Below are 20,343 nucleotides of genomic sequence, written 5' to 3'. Positions count from 1 at the left end.
GCATTGCTTTACTGACTCATATTTTACCATAAACTATAACTCCTTTTTTTTTTTTCTGTTCATGCTGTATTTTCCCCCAAATGTATTCCCTTCCAAGAACAACACATTCCTCCGAAATCCCTTAAATGATGTAACAAATCATTCTTTGCAGATAGTCTGACCCAGGTGTGGCGCCTTATCTGTTGCCATTTAATAGTTGTTCGGCTTTGACATGATAAATCACCAGTTTGTGTTAAATAGGCTTGGGTCTAATTTGGGATTCAGCTTCCCTAGCAAAGACAGGGATGCATTGCCTTCTTTATTGTCACTCTTCTTCTACTATTTAAGACTAGAATGATATATACTTTTTCTCCCTTTGTTATTCCAAAGCACTAAGGTCTTGGCCATGTGTCTTTCCTCTGTATTCTTGATTTTATTGGGTAAGACTGAGAGGAACATAACCTTGGATGAGATTGTTGTGAAAAAAAATAAAAAATAAAAAAAGAATATAACCTTCCCCAACACCCCACAAAAGAAAACTCTTCTGGTTTTATTGTTCTATTGAGGATTTATTGTCAAATTCCATTTCAGCAGTTCCAGACATCATGATTAAGAAGTGGATGTGGGCTCAGAAAAATGTCCCATTGTTATTTTGAGTCAATTTCTAACACAAAATGTTCTCTGATAAGAATACCAAGAGGACTCCATGAAGGAGTCGTGCTGGGATCTCAGTTATGGCATCGTGGCTCTGAGAGGGACATTACTGCTCACCAGATGAATCTCATCCTACCAGCCCAGAGAGTAAGCAGGGCTCATTTCCAAGCAGGCTGTATTATGACTGAGCAAAACAGTCAATGAATCAATGAATAATCAATGCACCCTCATGGAATATTATACTCACTCTTTTTCCTGACCAACCACTGCTTCTATTGATTTTAACAAGTTCGATATTGTAAGGTGGAATTTGTTCACTACGGATTTACTTATCTGCAATGCAAGTGACTTGGTTAACCACCTTGGACATCTATTTTAGAATGAGATGGCTCAAATCCTAGGTGTGCTGCTTTATCTTCATTGATTACAAGGGGAGTCCAAACAGGTAGCTCAAATATGGCAGGGGGATTGGACTAGTTGATCTGTAAATGTCCCTTCCAACCCAAACCGTTCTGTGATTCTATGATATGAATGCTGTAGAGTTTTGCATGTGGCCAGATGAAGCCCATCCAGACAGATTTATCTTTGGTTTATGCTTGGTATTTTGCTTCTTCCATTGAAAAATAGAGGAGAAAACTTCAAGAGGCTACTAAGCATTACAAGTAAATAAGTTTTGCAACATCAAAGGGAGTATGTATATTTTAGAGGCAAACCCACTTCAGCAGCAAGTTAGTAATATTGTGAATGACTTCACTGATTCAATCCTATTTGAACAGTCATGGTAGCCTATAATCACAGTACTGCAGTTGTATTCCTCAGAGCTGTAGGAAATAAAGATAAATGACTAAATAAACAGAGGAACTATTCACCTTCATTCCAGATTAAACTCCTGTCAAAGTTCCTCCCTGAAGACAACACTATTTCATTGTTGATTTTAATGGCAACACAGTTTTAACAAATATCTATTGTATGACACATCATTATTTTGATGCAAGAGGAGGATATTTTGAGGGCTCTATCCAAAGCCAGGCTGTAGACAAGCAAAATTTAGATGCATTAGCACCTTTCTTTTATACGTCTGTCTTCCCCGGTGTAACATTGTGCCAACCTTGTGTCAGTGCTTATCATAAATCCACAGCAGTAATACTCAAGTTTACTCAAGCTAACTACTTCTGGCAGCAAGCGTAAGATGTAATTTCCCCTTAATGTTCATCCATTAGGCATCCAGAGCTCTGAGCCCCCTCTCTATGGGAGACCCTTTGGTCCTTTGTTCAGAGAGAACATTCCTTCTTATGGGAAGGAGGAAGAGGAAGAGGCAAATGCAGTTCTCTCTGCGTTTTGCCTTTCTGCTCCCTTTTTTTTCTGTAGTGATAACCCAAGAGTCCAGCTGCCATCCCATGGTCTGTGTAATTCAGGCTCAGCTTCCAGGATTTCAGATCATGGGTAGAATATGCATAGAAAAAAACAGCCTGCAGAGGAAGAACCAGAAGACAGTGTTTCTGCTTCCAGTGAGTACGGCTGGGTTATGGGGTCAGGCTTTTTCTCTGATCCAACAACACTTGAATTCTTCTGGCACAGTTTCTGAGGTTCAGCAGAGGGGAGGGCAAGTGCCAGAACTGTCTGGTAGTGAGATGATTTTCCTGGGAGACACACAAATTTCTCAAAGCAGCTCTCACTTCTTGGCCTAAAGCTCTGAGTGCTAGGGAAAGAGGAGGAGACAGGACAAAAACTTATCCTCTGGATGTGTTTTAAAATAAAGTATTATAGTTGCTGTAGATGAATTTTACCTGAACCCAGTCCTGTCAGTATAAGGCATAGGCAAAGGTCTCTGCCTAAGGAAAGCTTTTAATATATCTGTAAACAACAGTTGCATGGCTCCGTCAGTATGGGAGCAGTCTGAGTGTGCTTTGAGACAGTTACGGGCACTTGAAGAGTCTTAAAGTAGAAGAGCATGGTACACAGTTTTCTCTTAAGAGCTGCTATCTGAAGGGGTTTAAAACTGCTCCTAAAGATGAATATGGGGCCTCCATGGGACTGGTGAAAACAGCTAGTCCCCAGCATGCAATGAGGCCATCGGTATGTTGTGGAAAACCTCATCAGATCCCTAAGGGCATTGTTAGACATCTTCATACCTTTAAAAATCTGCTCCCTGTTACCACTTATTCACTTCCTGTTAGGGAGCCACCTGGGCCGCAGCAGCTCCCCGGGGTCCGGGACCACACAGGGACACAGGGTCTGGCAGCCAGGTCCCATCCCACCACCCCATCCAGGAGCAGCACAGCTGGGGGACACCCAGGCTGCTCCAGGCCTGGGCATCAAGCACATCCCTGGGGATGGACTGGGACACTGGCCCATGGGTGGTCCTGGCTCAGTGGGGCCCATGGCTGGGCAGGATTGTGGGGAGCTGGTGGCCAGTGCTGCTGCTGCATCACTGGGGCAGGGACTGATGGCCCCAGGGGGGCTGACATGGAGTCCTGGTCCATGGGCAAGGTGCGAGGAATGCCAGGGGGCTTGGAAGGGACAGTCAGGGCTGGCAGAGCCTCATGGCTGCAACACTTGCAAACACCGGTCAATCCAGAAGCAGAAATGCTTTGTATTGCTGCTGCTGTGTTTGCAGCCATGCCTTCTGTGGTCCACCTGCTGCCCGGGAACCTACTACTCGTCTTCACCGCCCTGGGTGAAGTCTCACCCGTATGACTTCTGTGCATGTCTTGCCTCCACATGGGCCTGGATTTCACCCTTGAAGCATATCTGCAAAACACGGGCCACTAAAACAAACACCCCTATGCAATCTAAGCACCATTTGGGCATGAGGTTCTTAAGAGACGTGGTTTAGTGACAGTGTCAGGTTAACAGTTGGATTCGGTGATCAGTTTCTTCCAGCCAAAGTGATTCTGTGATTCTATGACTCTATCTCAGCTGCCAGAATATTGATTTAAATGTCCCTGAGGTGAATATGGCTTTCGTATTTGGATGAAAGCTAGTCCCAGTGCTCCTCACAAGTAACAAAACCCTGACCATATATACCATATCGAGTGTCAAACTGACCCATGATACTTGTAATGAAAACACCCTGCCCCACAACCAAATCAGCCTGGGGGCATGCAATTCCCCGGATTGGTCAGCCACCATAAGATGGTTTGCAGCTGTTTACGATGACTCTGCTACGGGTGGTGTAACACCCATGTGGACACGCTGCATGGTGAACTCAGAATCTCAACATGACTTCAGACAAAATATAGTCCTCAGAAACATAAACAAAGACGTTTATTGCAAATAAAAATTCACATTCACATCATTAAATCTTATGAAGTATAAGGAGGTCATTTTGCAAGTTGTGAAGCATCCGTGTGCACAAGGGCTGCCATTTTCATCAGAACAGCTGCCTGGGACATGGCTGTATTCATATGAATGTGCCAAGACAAATATCCCTCTATCTACAAAGGTTTTGATTTGGCTGGTAACATCGTTCTGACACTTCCACAGTTTCATTTTCTCTGGATCTGGCAGTAGAGGCTCATAGAAAAGACCAAACCAAGAATCTGGAAAACAGAAACATTTCTGGTATTACTTGTCAGTCTTGGAAATCCCAGGATACAACCGATACACAGTGGGAACACTTTGTTCGCAATTGTTTTGGTTTCACATGCAGGTTAAATCTGCTATGCAGAAGATATTTTCCAATGTAATTCTTAAAGAACGTAACTCTAGAATATAGCTGTTTTAGTGAAATCAGTATATGTCACACTTAAGACTGCAGACGTGATGGAAAACTTTCATTTGTTTGAAAAGATTGCCTTGTGGTTGGGCATCCTTGTAATTCTCAATGTTGAAAATGGAACAGAGCAGCAAATACTGAGAAGTTCAAGAAATTCAGACAAAAACTCTGTCTTTTATTTTCTAATAAAATTAGGGCGACTTTCTGATTCCATTGTAAATTCTAAGGGCTGCTTCCCTTTGAAATCTCTCTTTTTCCATTGTCATTTTCTCTTATGTAAATTTAAGTGTAAAGGCATTCATGTATATATATATACACAGGCATAGATCTACACACATACTCCACTGTTTTGAGTGGCAAATGATCATGCAACAAATATTTTATATTCATCAGTAACAAATTAGGGACAAAAACACTGAGTCTACTAATGAAGCTGTTGCTTGAAATAAAAAATTCAGTAGGGTCACCTTCTGTAGTGGGAATTACTGGGTGAAGTTCCACAGCTTGTGACAGACAGCTGGTGAGATGAGAAGACCAGAAAGCTCCCTTCTGGGTTTAAAATGAGCCAGTCTGTGAAAGTGTTTCACAAAAATCAGAAGTATTGTGACTCTGTGACTTTTATGAAGTCACAAACACCCGGACACTTCATTTATTTAAGGAAGAGACAGCAGAGAGCATACAGAACACAGCGCTACAGCTAAAACAAGGGGATGGACTCACAGCTGGAATAAGCCAACAGGGTTTCCCTGACATATCATGCCAACATTTTCATGAAACTGGGCCCTTCGTCTCAGTATCATTTCCACTAATAGCGTGAGCTGAAACCATAAGAGCCCACAAGTGGCATAATGGGGTGGGCAGAGGGGAAAACACTAGGGAACAGTACTTTTCCTTGTCCACATATTTTTATCTGGGGTTTTCCAGACCAGAGAGATGGTTAAGCACATGGCCTTTGATCTGCAATTACTTGAGAAGTCAAAATGTGTTAATATCTTTGGAAAGGCTACATGTTTATCCAGTGTAAATTGCCAGCTGACAATTTGTACCAGCTGAGGCTCATATTGTTTATTCATGTTGTTTTCTAATCCTTTTATAATTGGGAGAGGCAACCACCACAGAAAATGCTAACTGGAGGACAGGGAAGAATGATGGCAAACAAACTAAAGGCTACAACTCATGTAACTACAGTAACTGGAACAAAGTGACTTATAACTTACCTTTGGGATATAGATGTAATTTTATACTTCTATTATATTTTAAAGGCCATTTAATACTGGTGTATTCCACCTATTTTCCCCCCAAAGTCTACATATACACAAGAGACCTGACCTCCCACGTAGAGCACCTTAAATAACATGATGCCTGTGCCGAGTAAGAAGCTAATGGCCTGTTCTCTCCCAGTGCTGCAGCTGCATAATACTTCCCTGCTTACTATTATTTTCCTGGAAATGTATTTTTGAGCTGAAGCTCTTGCCCACTCTTCTACCACGAGGAGCGATCCTCTGCCAATGATGTTAAGAAGTTTTCACTCAGAATAACAGACTGAACTCTGCACAGCAATCTTCATCATTTCTGCTTTTCCCTCAAACATCCATCTGCTGGGGGCAGGGGAGGAGGGAAACCACGGAGGAATAGTGAAAAGAAAGAAAATGACCGAAGAAAGCAACATGATGAAATCCTGTCTTTCTTTGTCATTTTCTCCTAGTCAAAGCCTATCAGTCATCAAGCAGCTGACTGGATAACCTCACTGTTTTTCCTTCTCTCTTCAGAGAAAATTTTGCATGTTATTCTTTGGCATATGATGAAGCAATTAAAATGAAGAGCTCACATATTCTGCTTTTTTTTACACACAGGAATATATGGAACAGCACAGGTGTGCACTCAGGCACATTCACACACCATCTTGATGGCTAAATTATGCCCTTGGAGTAATAATTTAGTATCATAATTTCTCCTTGATAAGAATATGCAGTTTAGGGGCTATCTTATCTTGTTATGTCTTTTTCCTCAAGTAAAGAAGGGAGAGAGGAGGAAAAGACAGGCTATTCTGCCTTGTGTCTTCCTGGGGCTGGGGATCCGCTCATCCCTCTATCTACAGGGCTCACTGTCAGGCACAGCCTGGCTCCAGGACTGTCGAATCTTTGCAGGAAAAATGCTACACGATATACAGGCAGCAGGGTGGTCTGATCCCAGCTGAAGTTCGCAGCTCGGCAGCCGTATACTGTTTATATGAAATAACAGTAAGATTACGGCCAAGGTGAGAGGTGGTTTTCCCTTGTCTATTAAATGAGGAAGCCAGGTGTTTTAATCCCATTCCCCGTGTATTCCTAAATAGAACTTATTGCTTGTCAGCTACTAAATATTTTAGTGGTGTGTACTGGTACCTCAATAAAAGCCAGTCCAAAGGCAATCCCCATAATTATGAGCAGATGGTTTTTGATGAATTCGACCATCACTTCTCCACAAGGCTGAAAAATAGGACAAAATGATTAATTATAGGTAGTCTAAGGCTATCAGGAATGCATCCTCTAAAACAATTTCTCTCACACTCACTCTCTTTCTCTCTCTGTATTAAAGAAAGGCTATTTGAATTTGCTCTGGCTTGTTGCTAACAAAAAGAGCACAGCTATACCTGCCCTCTTCTCCGAGACAGATATCTAATGGTTCAATGGTACAATTTCAAATGAACACATGCAGCTGTAATGCCTAATGTTTGCATGATTTTTTAGTTCATAAGAAAAAATACATTTATTCTTTCACTTGATAATGCAGCAATGACCAGATCTGAAAGAGGACTTCCTTTTCCTACTACTCTGACCTTTGGATTCGAAACGTCGAAGCCTATAATTAGAATCGGGCTTAACTCTCAATATTTGGATATAAAACCTAGGTTAAATATTAATTTTGACAAATGTTTGGTGGTTTTGGGCTGGGAGGAAGAGAATGATCATATCTGAAGTTCTGTGCAGACCTAGTCTTCTTTTTAATAAATGCATACATCTGTTCTTATAATGGCTACATCTTCTCTAGGCCTTGACAATATTCCTTTTGCAAATTGTAGGGAAAGCCAAGTATGGCTTAAATCCATCAAAACTGTGGTATTGTTCCAACACTATAACTGCCTTCCCCCCAAATATATTTATATTCTTTTACCACATTTCCTCCCTTACAATAAACACATAGATCTTCTCCTTCTAGTTTTCTAAAAAACTTCTCATTTAAGCTGACTCTGATCTGCACTGAATTTCACATCCTTTTTCCTGGATCACAAGAGTTGAATGTCTTTACTAGCATCTAACATCACTACAAAATCTGTGTGTTCATGTGAGTGATATCTTGCACCTGCAGTAATTTCACTGATGGCTTCTCATGTGTCCTTAGAGGGTTTTCCTGAGGCCAAAAAGACATTAAAATGTGGCCCAAAACAGCCTCTTTTTATACATCGTATTTCCAGATTGGGTTCTGGCATCCTCTACTTAACCAGACTGTTCCCTTGCTTTAAAACAGTATTTGCTTCTGTGGGACTACACAGGGAGGAAGTTAGTGTTCAGGTAGGACCCAGCTAAGGAGCTATGCATTTAGAAAACTATACATCCAAATTCGGATATTTGCTAAAATCTGCTTTGTGCTAGGCACAGATTGGCAAACTTTGTACCACCAGCATTCTAAAAATGCAGGCATTTTGTGTTAGTTTTCCACTTTTTTTCATATTCTTCTTTCTAGGCATGAAGTCCAAATTTCCATACAAGGAAACAGATAAATCTTCAGATTAATTAATGGAGATCTCTACTGCCCACCTACCAATTTTTGAGTATGCTTTTTTGTTGCCTGTCACCAGACATTTTTGCCTTGTTATGTCAACTGCCACAAGCTTTTCAGAAGGTTGTAGTTGTAGGAAATTACTCTTTGAGTATGTTGCCATGAAGCCTACAACATATAAGGTTTCTTCCCAGCAGATCCTGCAAAATGAGTGTGGGGCTTTTTATTACAGGACCATAAAACCCCAAAGGCCTTGCATTTGACGTGTTTGTTTTTCATCATCCCTGAGCCCTTCAAAAGCCTCTGAGCCAACAGAGCTACCACCAGAAGGAGCCTGGGTGAGACCATCGCCTCCTGAGGGAGGAAAGAGAACCAAAAGGTAGCTGACGTGCCGCTCTGACCCAGAGGCATGGCCTGACCCCAAAGTCATCCAGTTTTCACCCACAGTAACCATGGAGACTGCTGAAGTCCTAAGAGCATGCACTGCACAGCTAAGATAAAGGCACCTAAGAGGAAGCAGGAGCATATTTCATGTATGCACAGTAATTTCATAACAGATGACTCAGGGGCAATTCCGGCTAACAAAGAGAAGAAGAAACTTTGTCCTTTTGGAAAGACACAGAACTGCTGATTACGCCCGTCACCAAAGACAACCTTGGGTTAAAAGCTCTTTTTGGAAAGAAGACCGGAACATTATATTTGTCTTACCCTTTTGTAAACGTTATAGCCTTTATAGGTAGTGCAGAGGTCTGGTGATGAGTTCTTTACGTCACACTTACAGATATTACCGCCAAAATTTTTTCCCCAGTCTGCAGCTCCATTCAGCAAACCACAGCACTGGTTCTGCAATGAAGGAGGAGACAGGGAGATGAGGAAAAAAAGTGGTGATTTGCAGTTCGAGGGCAGTATGGGAGGGAGTTGAGAGGAACAACAAAGGGGAAATTTCCTTTCGTGTTTTCCCATGTGGAAGTTTTCCCAAATTGATATGTCTCAAATACCCTTTGCATTTCCATACCAGTTATAAGAATGTACATGCACAAATTTTAAAAATGGAAAATAAAATTTTCTAAAAAGGGGGGAAAAAAGACCAGATTTTCATTATATGGTACTCAAAAAAAATTAACATCCTATAAAGTTAGTAATTGTCAGTGTCAGAACTGAACTACAATATGCAATAATGCTAAGTATAGTAGTTTTTGAGAATCAAGTCTTCCTTCTTCAGGTTATACTTGCAGAAGGTAAGTAACAGCTCCAGAAACACCCACATTTCACATCTTGAAAAGCCAGGCTGAAAATGCAAAAATCAGGGACATAACCCACTGAAATCTAGAAAAATAACCACCTTGAATGATGGTTAGCCCTTTAAATTAGAAATGGACTGAGGAAGCCAGGGCTCCATTTGGGGTTTGTGAAACCTAAACCAGGTGCAGTTTCACTTCATGTTCCACTTTATTCAAGCCACAAAAGCTCAGGGGTGAAGACTTGGGCTTGAGGTCCTCCCTCTTTAAAAAGCAGCTGGAAATGTTCACATAATTTTGTATAAAAGCAAAGGCCATGGGACATAATAAAGCAATCCTGGTCTATTTAAAAATTAATACAGTAATTATGGGATTTTTCATTTTGCTCACCCTTCAATCATCTCTCCAGGGAGCTGCTTATTATATCAGAAGAAATAAGCTGGCTCAGAAGCAGAGGACAGGGCCAGAGGTGGAATGGGGAAGGAGAAGCAAAAGTAATATAAACCACCCAGATATTGTTTCTTGCTTCCTTTTCTTTCACACCATCAGCCTTTAAAAATATTGGAATTCTTTGAGCCTACAGCAAGCACTCCGTTAATGTATAGATACAGGTACCCATGGGAGGGGCAAGGGTCTACACCATCAGTGATATCAGTGAGATTCAAGGGTGTCCTCTGTGCGACAGACAGGACCAAGGTGGCCCTAGGTGTTCACCTTCTGGGGTCCTGCAGGTGGAGGAAGCCAGGGTAGCTATAAGCACAGTGAAAACAAACCTCCCTTTTATCAAGTTTTCTTCCCCTTTCTTACAAGTGTTGCATTTAATGACTTCATAGCAATGGGATATTCCAAACGAAATACACTCCTGCAGTTTTCCTTATCCTGGGATAATCTTGCCTTAAGAGTACTGGGTATTTCTTAGCTGGGATGCAGTGGAGGAACAATGTCTCTTCAGAAGGGAAAGCTGTAGCGAAGGAGCAGGCAGCCTTCACGTGAGAGAGCCTCACTAACCATCAGTCTCTCTTGCATGTTTTGTGTCCTTGCTCCATCACTTTTACAAACACTAGTGCACAAAGAAATCATCACAGAAGGCCCATGTCATATTGAGAGAGCAGAAGCCCCTTGTGCAGTGTTTTCGCTTAAGTCAGACCCCTCCCCATCCCCAGGGAATGAAATGAAAATCTATGGCTAATTGACCATAAAATGAAGCACAGACAAATGCCAGAGATGGAACAGAGAGCAGCAATCCCTGTCTGCCCTTCATTGCATTTTAATTACCATGTTCTCAAACTTCTGGAAACTCTCTTGAAATGTTTTATCTTCTTCTGTAGAGCCTTGCAATGAATTCACACTCTGCTGGAGGGTCTCCTTAAAGCTCGTTTCAATCTGAAAGCCCAAATATTTTATTAGTTTTTAGGATAGAAACAAAACTCCAGGAAGACATTGATGAAAATGCAGAATAATACTGTACCTGAGATCTGTACACTGCTCCCAAAACACCTCCTGTGATCTGAAGGATCAGGATCAGAAGCAGTCCAATAAAAAACTAGGAAGAAAACAAAATGGGGAGAAAACTATAGTACTTTTGACCAAGAAGATATCATTTCTGCTAAGTGAAGGTTACGATTTCATGTGCTTGAATAACCATGTAGGTAGAACAAACAGAAGTTCCAGCCAGGGCTGCTCCACTTATTCCTCCTTTGGTGATGAGAAAAGTGGGTGCTCAAGACAGAGTGTGCTCAGCTGGTTATCAAAACAAGGTGCACACCAAAGCAGTGGCATGATGGGCGGTGTGTAGGTGAGGCGTGTTGGGCAGAAGGACAGGGAGGACGTTCTAGGACCAGCAAAGAGATCAACTGGGAATTTATGAAATTAAGTGGTGGATGGAACTTTGGTGATAGTTGGATGGAAAAATCTAGTGACATGCTCGGGATTGCCCTGACCCTATCTTCTGGTTAATGAAACCACCCATCATTTTTTCTGCACTAGAATTCAGAAATGGCTCAAGCACAAGGTAAGCAATGAAAACACATGATCATAATCATGTATTTCATTAAACAAAATGGCCCACAACCTCATTTGCAAAGAGCTTATCCATCAAATGTAGCTGTGGCCTGTTAAAGGTAGTCAAATGTTTTTCTTTCTTACCAACAGCAGCATGCACCGACTCTCCTTGATGGCACCACAGCACCCTAGAAAGCCAAGGACCATAATGATGGAGCCCACTGCTATCAGCAGATCAACCCCTGCAAACATGTTGCTCTCTATCTGCAACTCCTGATAAAAGAGGGGAAAAAATATTTCAGCTACAAGAAGCTCATCCTAAAAACATCTGTACCCCCCAAAAGAGATAATTATTTCGTAATTGATAAGTATACTGATTAGCAACCATGGCAAAATTCTGATCCGTGAATAAACAAGCCTCTAATGTCCCCTTGTTAAACATTTTGTTGGGGAGCTCAGTAGAACCTGGCTTTTCACAGTCTTTGTCTCTGCACAAGATGAAAGTCAACTTTCCAGAGTAAATAAATGTCTCTTGTCTTTAAAGTGGCTTTCAGTTAGTTTTCAGTCAATGAATCTTTGCTTTTTACTGGAAAATTGGCAAAATTGATTATCTCAAAGTCTCTCCTACATTAACAGAATGTTAAAGAAACAAAACCTCTGTTTGTCATTAAAGGCCAGGAACGTATTCTGTGGCTGTTCCTGAGAGAACACTTCTGGAAGTGATGCTGGATATGCTAGAGAAATAATTAGATGTATTTTCCAAAGCAGCTTTCTTTTATCTTTTTTTTTTTTTTATGCATAATCTCTAATATTACCCTCAGAGATGAGGACTGTATTTTGATGTGTGGGGCATTCAACTAAACAATTCATATACCTCAATATTATTAAATATCAAATTATTCAGTTCCCACAGGACTGACTAAGGCCAAAGGCCAAAATAGAGAAAAATGTTCAAAGAATATTTTCCAGTGTGGCTGGTGCCAAGATTAGCAAAAATGTCTGGAAGTTGTCACATTTATCTTCTGATGAAAATTGCAAAGGTATATAGACAAGCATAATTTGAAGAATGTGTTGTTCTTTCCCCTTCCAAGTTGGACTGAACCTCCTGTTATTTATTCTTAGAAAGACCTATTCATCTACAGCCAAATCCGTATGGGCTGTTCAATTATTACTCAGGCAAAGCATACATTGGTTTCGAATGGGAGCTTTGCCTGCATAGAGGCAAAAATGTGAGAAAATGCCTTTGAATTTTGGTCCCTACACTTAACTGAGTTTTTGGGGAGTGTTAAGTGTCACTTCAGGAAACAAATTTGGGATAGACTTAAATATGCTTTTCTGAATAGGAAATCTGTCAAAAATTAAGAAAGGATTTTCCAAGCTCCATTGTACCATACGAACCATCATACTAGAGATGGTTAACAAGCAAGTATGGCAATTTTATCTTTTTCTAAAATGTTGATTAAGGAGTCAAAGTTGTTACTCTTTCACAGCAGAGAAGGGCAGAGCTCTCCACCATGACCTAATTCACGCCATGGCACAATGTCATCTCAAACTGAGTTCTGTTGCATCCATCCTCTGCCAGAATGAGACATCTGGGACTGGCTAAGGGCAAAAACATCATCAGCCAAATGGTAAGAAATGTATAAAGCTATTTCCTCTCTCCATAATTTTTTTCTATCCAGATGGGAAAATACTGAGCTAAAGGTTGTTGTTCTTAACTGACAGACTGTCAGCAGAGGAGTGATGTGAAGATTTGCAACTTAATCAATCTGAAAGCTGAAAAAATGCTTCCTAGTCACACTTAGCCATTATTTTCACTTCTATGGCTGTACGTTTTCAAATTCATTTATAACTCTATGGCCCAAATTCACGAGAATAAATACACTGCTTAAACGTTAGAGTCAGATTATTCTTCTTGTTAGTATAACAAAGCACCAACATGCAAAAATTGCGCAGTGCCTTTTAGAGGAGCATCTATGAACTGTGAAATCAGCTTCACCCAAGGGTGACGGAAAACACGATGCAAGTCAGGGGCCAGTGCCGCTGGGATCAGGCTGGGCAAAAGGCTGGCAGGGCCCACAGGGCCCAAGGGCCTTTGCACCAATGAGACAAGGTTCTGCTACACGTCTGCAAGATCAAGCAGTCCCCAAAATTGTATTTTCCCTAGCTTTGCAGAAAAGAGAAGTCATAAAGTCCAAAGTAATTTAATAACCTTACTCCTGTTCAAAGTTGCATTTACTGGGGAAACAAGAATTATGTTACTGAAGATAGTGAGAAAGGTAAAAATATTCCCTACAAACACGTGGAAGAAACCCCAGGACTATATATGACAATACTTTTCTAATAGGGAAGGACACTGAAAAGTCTCAGAGCCACATGGCTCCTCATTGTTCTCTCTAACACTGAAACCAGTAACAAAACCATCATCATTTTTCATTAGAGGAGAGACATATTCTCCAACAGAAATCGGTGTGCATCTGCAAGAACCTACATTAATAACACTAGAAAACACTTCTTATAGTCACATATCTGTGCTTACGTCAATCACTTTATCTGACTACCTGCACCATCTTGTTTGATCTTAAACATCATAAACTGCATTAATCTTTACCCACACAAACCACCTCAACAAAAATTTGCGGAAATGAAGATGGGAAATGAAAGTATATGCAGTAGCTTCCACATTTTACATGGTTCTGGTATGACTGCATGCGTTTACCTGCTGAGCATCTTTGCTAACACGTATCCATATAGAGACTCCCAAGATAATGGAACCACACACCTGCAGGAGAAAATAAAGAACATTTAGAAACACCAGCAATTTTAGATTAACATTCAGCATCCAAATTGCACAAGATGCTGGCCAAAATTCTGAAATCATTTGCTTGGCAAAGTGAAAGAAACATGAATTGCTGGAGCACAGAATATTGATTCATATCCAGGAAACTTCATAAGGGTAGTTAAGTCTTCAGTTATGCACCAAATCCCTGATGTTTCTACCTCAGAGGATTCTGCATTTCCTTGATGATTTATATGTGTGGTTGGGAAGCACACAGAAAAATCCATCAGATGAGAGAGGAATATAAATTGCTATTGTATGTATGTAAAATGGCTGTAAAGAACATTGTTTCTTGTATAAGGAAAACATATGAGATTTGATAAGGGATGTTTCTATAACTGTTGTTTCTAGAATTCTTCAGGACACATACCTAGAGATAAATTCCCTGTGGTAAAACTATCAGGAAAAGTTCTAACTAACACCTTTCTGCTGTTTCTATTGCAAATATACTGACCATCTCCAGTCCTTAGGATATTCATCCTACAAAATGCCTATAGTTATTATTTCCATCACATTTTTACAGAAAAGAAGCATACTTGGTCATGTACGTGTGAAAGTCAGACTGGAATGACTTGCTTTAAGATGTCAAAGTCAGGACAGATGAATCCCAGGTCCAGACACATTCCCTAATCACTAATTGTGCTCCTGTTTCTATAATCGTTCAGGTACCATTTCAATATGTGCCTGTCATTCTATTCCTAACCTTGTCCATAATGGTTCTTACACAGAATTTCTCTTTATTAAGTGTTGGAGACTGGTAACTAAGAGGCTAATCAGGTGTGAGGACTGTGCCTACTGAGACAACTGGTAGGAAAGAGAGATCACAGAGGAACAGAGACTAGTCAGATTTAGAATTATCTTCCTGTATGTCATTAATACTCAAGTCATAAATGGCTCTGAAATGTTGTTATGAGCTTCCCATGAAGACTGGAACTATTCCTAAGCTTTTAAAATTAAAAGAGCTATTTTTATATGTTTTAGATAATTTTTCTTAAAATATACTTTCCCCACAAAAGGTTTCATATAATATTCAGCATCAAAGACCATAATGACTTTAGCAGATTATTTAATATGGGAGAGAGCCAGCACTCAGACATGAGCACCACACATTTTCCTGCTCTAAGTAAAGATCCTATAAGTACGTTTTAAACATGAAAAGGGAAGTTGTACAATCGATGACAGCTATATCATGTTATCAAATTTAACTAGAACTCCCCACTGAAACCTTCTGAATCGCACTCAGTCTGCCTAGAAACTGATGGTATCACATAACTCTATATTTGGTTCTTGTTCAGCAGCACTGTGTGAGCCATGTGGCTATGCACCAGGCAACACAGGCTTGCTAATGTGAAAACTTCCACTGAAGCAGCTATTGCTGCAAAACCAAACAGAATTTGACCCACTCCCTTATTTGCTACATAGGACCTCCCATAAAAATACCGCATAGTAGTAGAAGTAAATACAGGTGAATGTACAGGAATTTACCAATCAGATGGATCAGAATCCATTCAAAAAAACCCCTTCATTTATAAATCAAAAATTTTACTAAGGTATTTTAATTATAAAAATAGAGTTGTTTAGGCTGATTGAAAAATTCTCCATTTCAGTAAAATCTTAATGTTTTGGTTCTGCTTATTTTCGTAATATAAAAAGTGTACAAGAATGCACAAAGAAAAGTTTCAAAATAACAAATCAAAATGGCCTGTCCCCAAAGAGGCTAAGTTAAATATTTCAAGTTTGCTGGAATGCTCCATCCTAATTATTGAGTTTTCTTAAAATAAAGTTTTGACTAAGGAAACTTTTTCTTCAAGAAATTTCATTTTTAATGAACCAGTACTTTCCAATTGAATAGAAAGAGATTCTTGGAAAAGGTCCTCACCCATTTTTCCAGAACTAGATGTCTATCATAATTTTGCCTCAACCCTTGACCAAGAATCAGTGACCTTGTCACTGTCTCATAAACTAACCAGGAACAGGGTTCTTGTCCCCCAAATTCAATCAGTCCATCTCTCTTGAGCCCTTCATTCTTGGTGTGATGAAGAAATAAAACCAAATTAATATAGTATCACCTCAGATGAGATTGCCACGACTCTGGACCAGCAATACATCAAGACTATGCGCTTCTCAGACACAGGAATACCAAACCTACAGGGAATGCCCCCACTGGCACACACTTTTTAAGCAACCGGTTTAAGGGTATCAGGAGGAACTTTCTACAGGCTTCCTCCTGTTCAGGAAAACAGTTGCCTAGAACACTACCTTGAGATACCTGAAATTAACAGTGCTAGGACATTCCTACCAAGAATGTTGTCTATGGCTCAGCACACCTGCTGAGTTTGTCTATGGCTCAGCACACCTGCTGAGGAATAGAGATGTTCAGATTTAAGGTATGGGGAAGGGGCCACTTTGGTTGTAGATGGGACTGCAAGTCTGCTATCAAGAATTGATCAAAGATGGCACTGTCACTAAACAGGTTGCCTCAAACTAGGATCAGACATCAATATTCAGTGCAAAAAAATTGCTAATTCCACAATTTTGCATGATGTGGAGTAGCAGAAACAGAAAGAAGGAGGGCAGCAGGTGCAACTGGATATCCTGCAATCTCTGAAGAAGGGAAAGAGGAAAAATCTGACCTATGTGTCAGGTTTAAAGCACAAAACTGACTTCAGGATTAACTTAAGGACTATTAAAAACTCTGGATAGGCACCCAGCTCCAAAGCACAGGTCTTCAAAAGGCCATGGTCAGTTTTCTTTGATCAAACTCTATGGACAGGCTGGAGTCCAACGGGGGGCTTGTGGGCCTGTAGATTCCCAGGGGACACATGCCATGTAGTGAAGCCAAAACCATTTTGCAGAGCTGGTTTAGACTGTTCCAGAGCTTACACACCTAGTGCTGTGCTGTAAGAGCAGCTTAGAAAAAGGTATTAGAAGACTGGAAAGCCCATTCCAAAGTCTCCTAAGAGGGGACACTCCCAGAGAGATTGCAAAGGTCTTAAAATGAAAGGACACCAGGTAAATATGCAGCTGTTGCTCTTATCTAGTTAAGGTTAAAGTCACCTTCATTTCTCGCTACAGTTTAACTTTCCACTTGCCAGCTGCCTTGTGCACTGGGGCGAGCAGCAGCGAAACCAGTGGCTGTAGAGACATCACTCTTCCCTATACTTTACTACAGCAATTTAATGATTTCCAGGAATTAGAGACAGGAACGTGAATCAAAGAATTTAGCTTCATTGTACTCGATTTGCCCATATTCCTGTTTGTACCGTGTATATTCTTCCCTATCTTGGTAGTGCTAAACCCCTTACTTTAAAATAGGTAACTACAGCTGCATTCCTGTGCTCCTCTGTCCCATCCAGTCAGTCACATGCACAGCAAAAGCCTTCAGCATGTTCTTTCCCGAATCAGAGTGTGGATTTTCCTGCCTTTGGCATAAAGATAGGCTTGGGAAGTTTGTTCCACACCTGCTTGTTTCCAGAGATTTCAACAGGCCCCAGGACTGTGCCCTGTGGTTTTTTTCCTAGGAAACCCATGCTGTCACTGGAGGCTTAGGCATGGGGCACTATTCACATGTTCATTCCAGAAGTAGTTTCGAGCTTTTCTTATGCTACTCTGAGACATTCACCTGTGTTTTAGCTTAAAGTAACTATGGATGAATGTGAACAGGAAAAACTTTCTGAGGAGCAGGAACTCCAATTCGGAAACTTATGGACTCTTTTAAGTACTGTTGCAGAAAAGCTTCAGCACAGATGTTGAATGTCTTCAGTCCGCCTTGATGGAGGTGGAAGAAGAAGAGAGGGAGGCAGTCAAACCTTCACTGGCCTGTTAGGAATTTCTTTGTGAGGTCCACAAGCAATCAAAGAATTTTGCTAATTCTTTTCATTTTGGCTGGCCACAATTTTTCCAAGGCTACTGTTTGCGGTCCCTTTTGGATGGTATCACCTTTTCACTTGAAAAAAATCCCTTGAGGCAAAGCCCAAAATGCGGCTAGTAGTTACGCTTCTGGTTTCAGTGAACCTTTGGTGAACCTGACAAATTTCTGTCAGGAAAGCTGACAGTGAGGTTGAACCATGAGAGAAACGTTCTTAAACTCAAACCTTTCCAGAGCTTCCAGGACTTGAAACTCTTGCAACCAGCTGAGATGTAATCAATAGTCAGACACAGTTCAAATTACACCCAGAAACCTGCCTACTGCCCTGTGCTGTATGTCTTGATACAGCTATTCTCAGCACTGCCAGTCCATACCATTTTACAAACGTTTACTGTCCACCATCAGAAACTAATTATGACACAGAATGCAAAGCAAAGAACCACAGAGAAGGATATGAAAACCATTTATCAATTAGGAGGCTAAAAATAAAAGTGAATTTTCTGTATTTTCTGCGGCAACTACATGTTCAGGATTATGCTGTTTGGATGTAAGCAGCAGACAAAAGCAAGAGGACGATGTATTGTAAGTGGAGAGTCTGTTATCTTCTGGCTGAAATAAGTGAAGTCCCTTGACATGGGGGGTACGATATGGGCAGGGAAACAGACTCACAGCTGCTCTACTTTTGAATGCGGAGGGAAAGCTATTTCAAATAAAAAAATAAAAGGAAGGGCAAAAGTTAAACATGTTCTCCCCTCCCCAATTTGGAGTTGTACTCTGGTTCCACTTATGCTCTATTTTCTCTACATTTCCTTCAGCTACAGCTTTCAGATAATGTTGAACACATTTCATGCATCACTAATAACAATTTAAACACTGACTTACCCAAAACAAGAAGTTGAAGATGAACATGGAGTACTTCATGCAGCTGCTTACACCCGCCATTTTCAACAAGCTGAGACAAAAATGAGAACTGCAGAAGAAGCTTTCCTAAGAGTTTGACCTCAATATAAAAGCTGTTCCTGCGTCTTCAGGAAACCTCTGAAACCACGTCAAGTGCACTGTGCTACTGAAAGCAAAAATTGTTACCAAGGTATCAACTGTTATTTAAATAGTCCCTATACCACAGGTAAATATTAACCAGAGTGTTGAGGAAGCACTACCAGGTGTTATCACTGAGTCTTCAGACTCTCATTATGTCTTCGTGATTTGTACATTTCTGTGGTGCAGTTAATCTTGTCCTACACCTCAAAAGTAAACAGACAATGCAGCAAAAGGCATAGTTTCAAGAGAAAGGGCACTGAGCATGAAAAAACTTTACAGACCTGTTTTTAAGAGGCGGAAATGGAATTTCATAATGTTTTTAAGTTACAGGGTTTACTCTTTCATTGCCCACTGATCATTGCTGATACTCATTTGGTCATGTTCACCCTCCCACTCCATCCCTCAACTGGTATAAAGGGCTGGGTCTGTGTAATCCCGGCAGAGGAGGGGTACGGAATCTGCTGCCATTTTCTCCTTTCGGTGTCCACTGCAGATCCTTTTCCTCTTGCTCACCAAATCAGGACCCTGGGAACCTGAGCACTGTGGTGCACAAAACCTCCTGCTGTGCAGGTTCCCAAAAGTGTTGTGAATCCCAGCACAGCAATCACGGCTCTGCCATCAGATGCAGGAGACCTCTCAGCAACAGGAGCCAGCTTCATCCCAGAAGACAAGGCAATAAACCTGTTTCATTCGGGTTTTTTTATGTCTTGTTTGTTTTCTTTTGTGGTCCTCAAACGAGGAATCCTGAGGGGAAAATAAAGGTATCATTGCCCTGTTTTGTCTATCAGCCCATTTTCTGGAGAAGTTCTGTATAGCAGTCCCTGGGGGCATGAGGGTCAGACCCAGGTTCCTCTGAGTTCATCATTAAAAAAAGCAGCTTTATTTTGCGGGTGAGCACAGAGGATTTAAATGTGAGAGATCGAGGATGTGTTGGACTGCACTGATTTATGAAGCACCCTTGGCCCAAGCCCATTTTCACTGTCAGTTCACATTCTTTAATTCTGCTCTCTGTATTTGGGGAAAAAAAAAAAAAAAAGAAAAGAAAAAAAAGTGTTAGTATGTAACACACCTGTAGATGGTGACAAAAAGATGTAACTTAGAGCCTGGTTTTTGTAGGATCCATGAAAAAAAATTCATTGAAAACAACTTCCTCTAGCTGCTCTCTAAACCGGCTTTTAATGAACGCGTGATGTCGTCATCTCTCCATTCGCTTTCACTAATTATATTTAAGCAGATACCACCATTC

At 40.8% G+C, this 20,343-nt stretch overlaps 1 protein-coding gene across 1 annotated transcript; it reads right to left on the bottom strand.

Annotated features, from left to right (window-relative positions):
• Window positions 1-3,883: 3,883 nt before the first annotated feature.
• On the bottom strand, window positions 3,884-19,146 carry TSPAN8 (tetraspanin 8). The gene is made up of 8 exons (XM_082066418.1): window positions 18,939-19,146; window positions 14,069-14,131; window positions 11,494-11,622; window positions 10,817-10,891; window positions 10,624-10,731; window positions 8,819-8,953; window positions 6,736-6,819; window positions 3,884-4,175 (listed from the first exon to the last, which is right to left on the bottom strand). The coding sequence occupies exons 1-8, from the start codon at window positions 18,996-18,998 to the stop codon at window positions 4,122-4,124; spliced, it is 708 nt and encodes a 235-aa protein (XP_081922544.1). The 5' UTR covers window positions 18,999-19,146; the 3' UTR covers window positions 3,884-4,121.
• Between the last annotated feature and the right edge of the window lie 1,197 nt (window positions 19,147-20,343).

This window comes from Streptopelia decaocto (genome assembly GCF_964273445.1).
Source record: "Streptopelia decaocto genome assembly, chromosome: 1".
Taxonomy (NCBI): domain Eukaryota; kingdom Metazoa; phylum Chordata; class Aves; order Columbiformes; family Columbidae; genus Streptopelia; species Streptopelia decaocto.
This window is presented reverse-complemented; position numbering and strand designations above follow the sequence as displayed.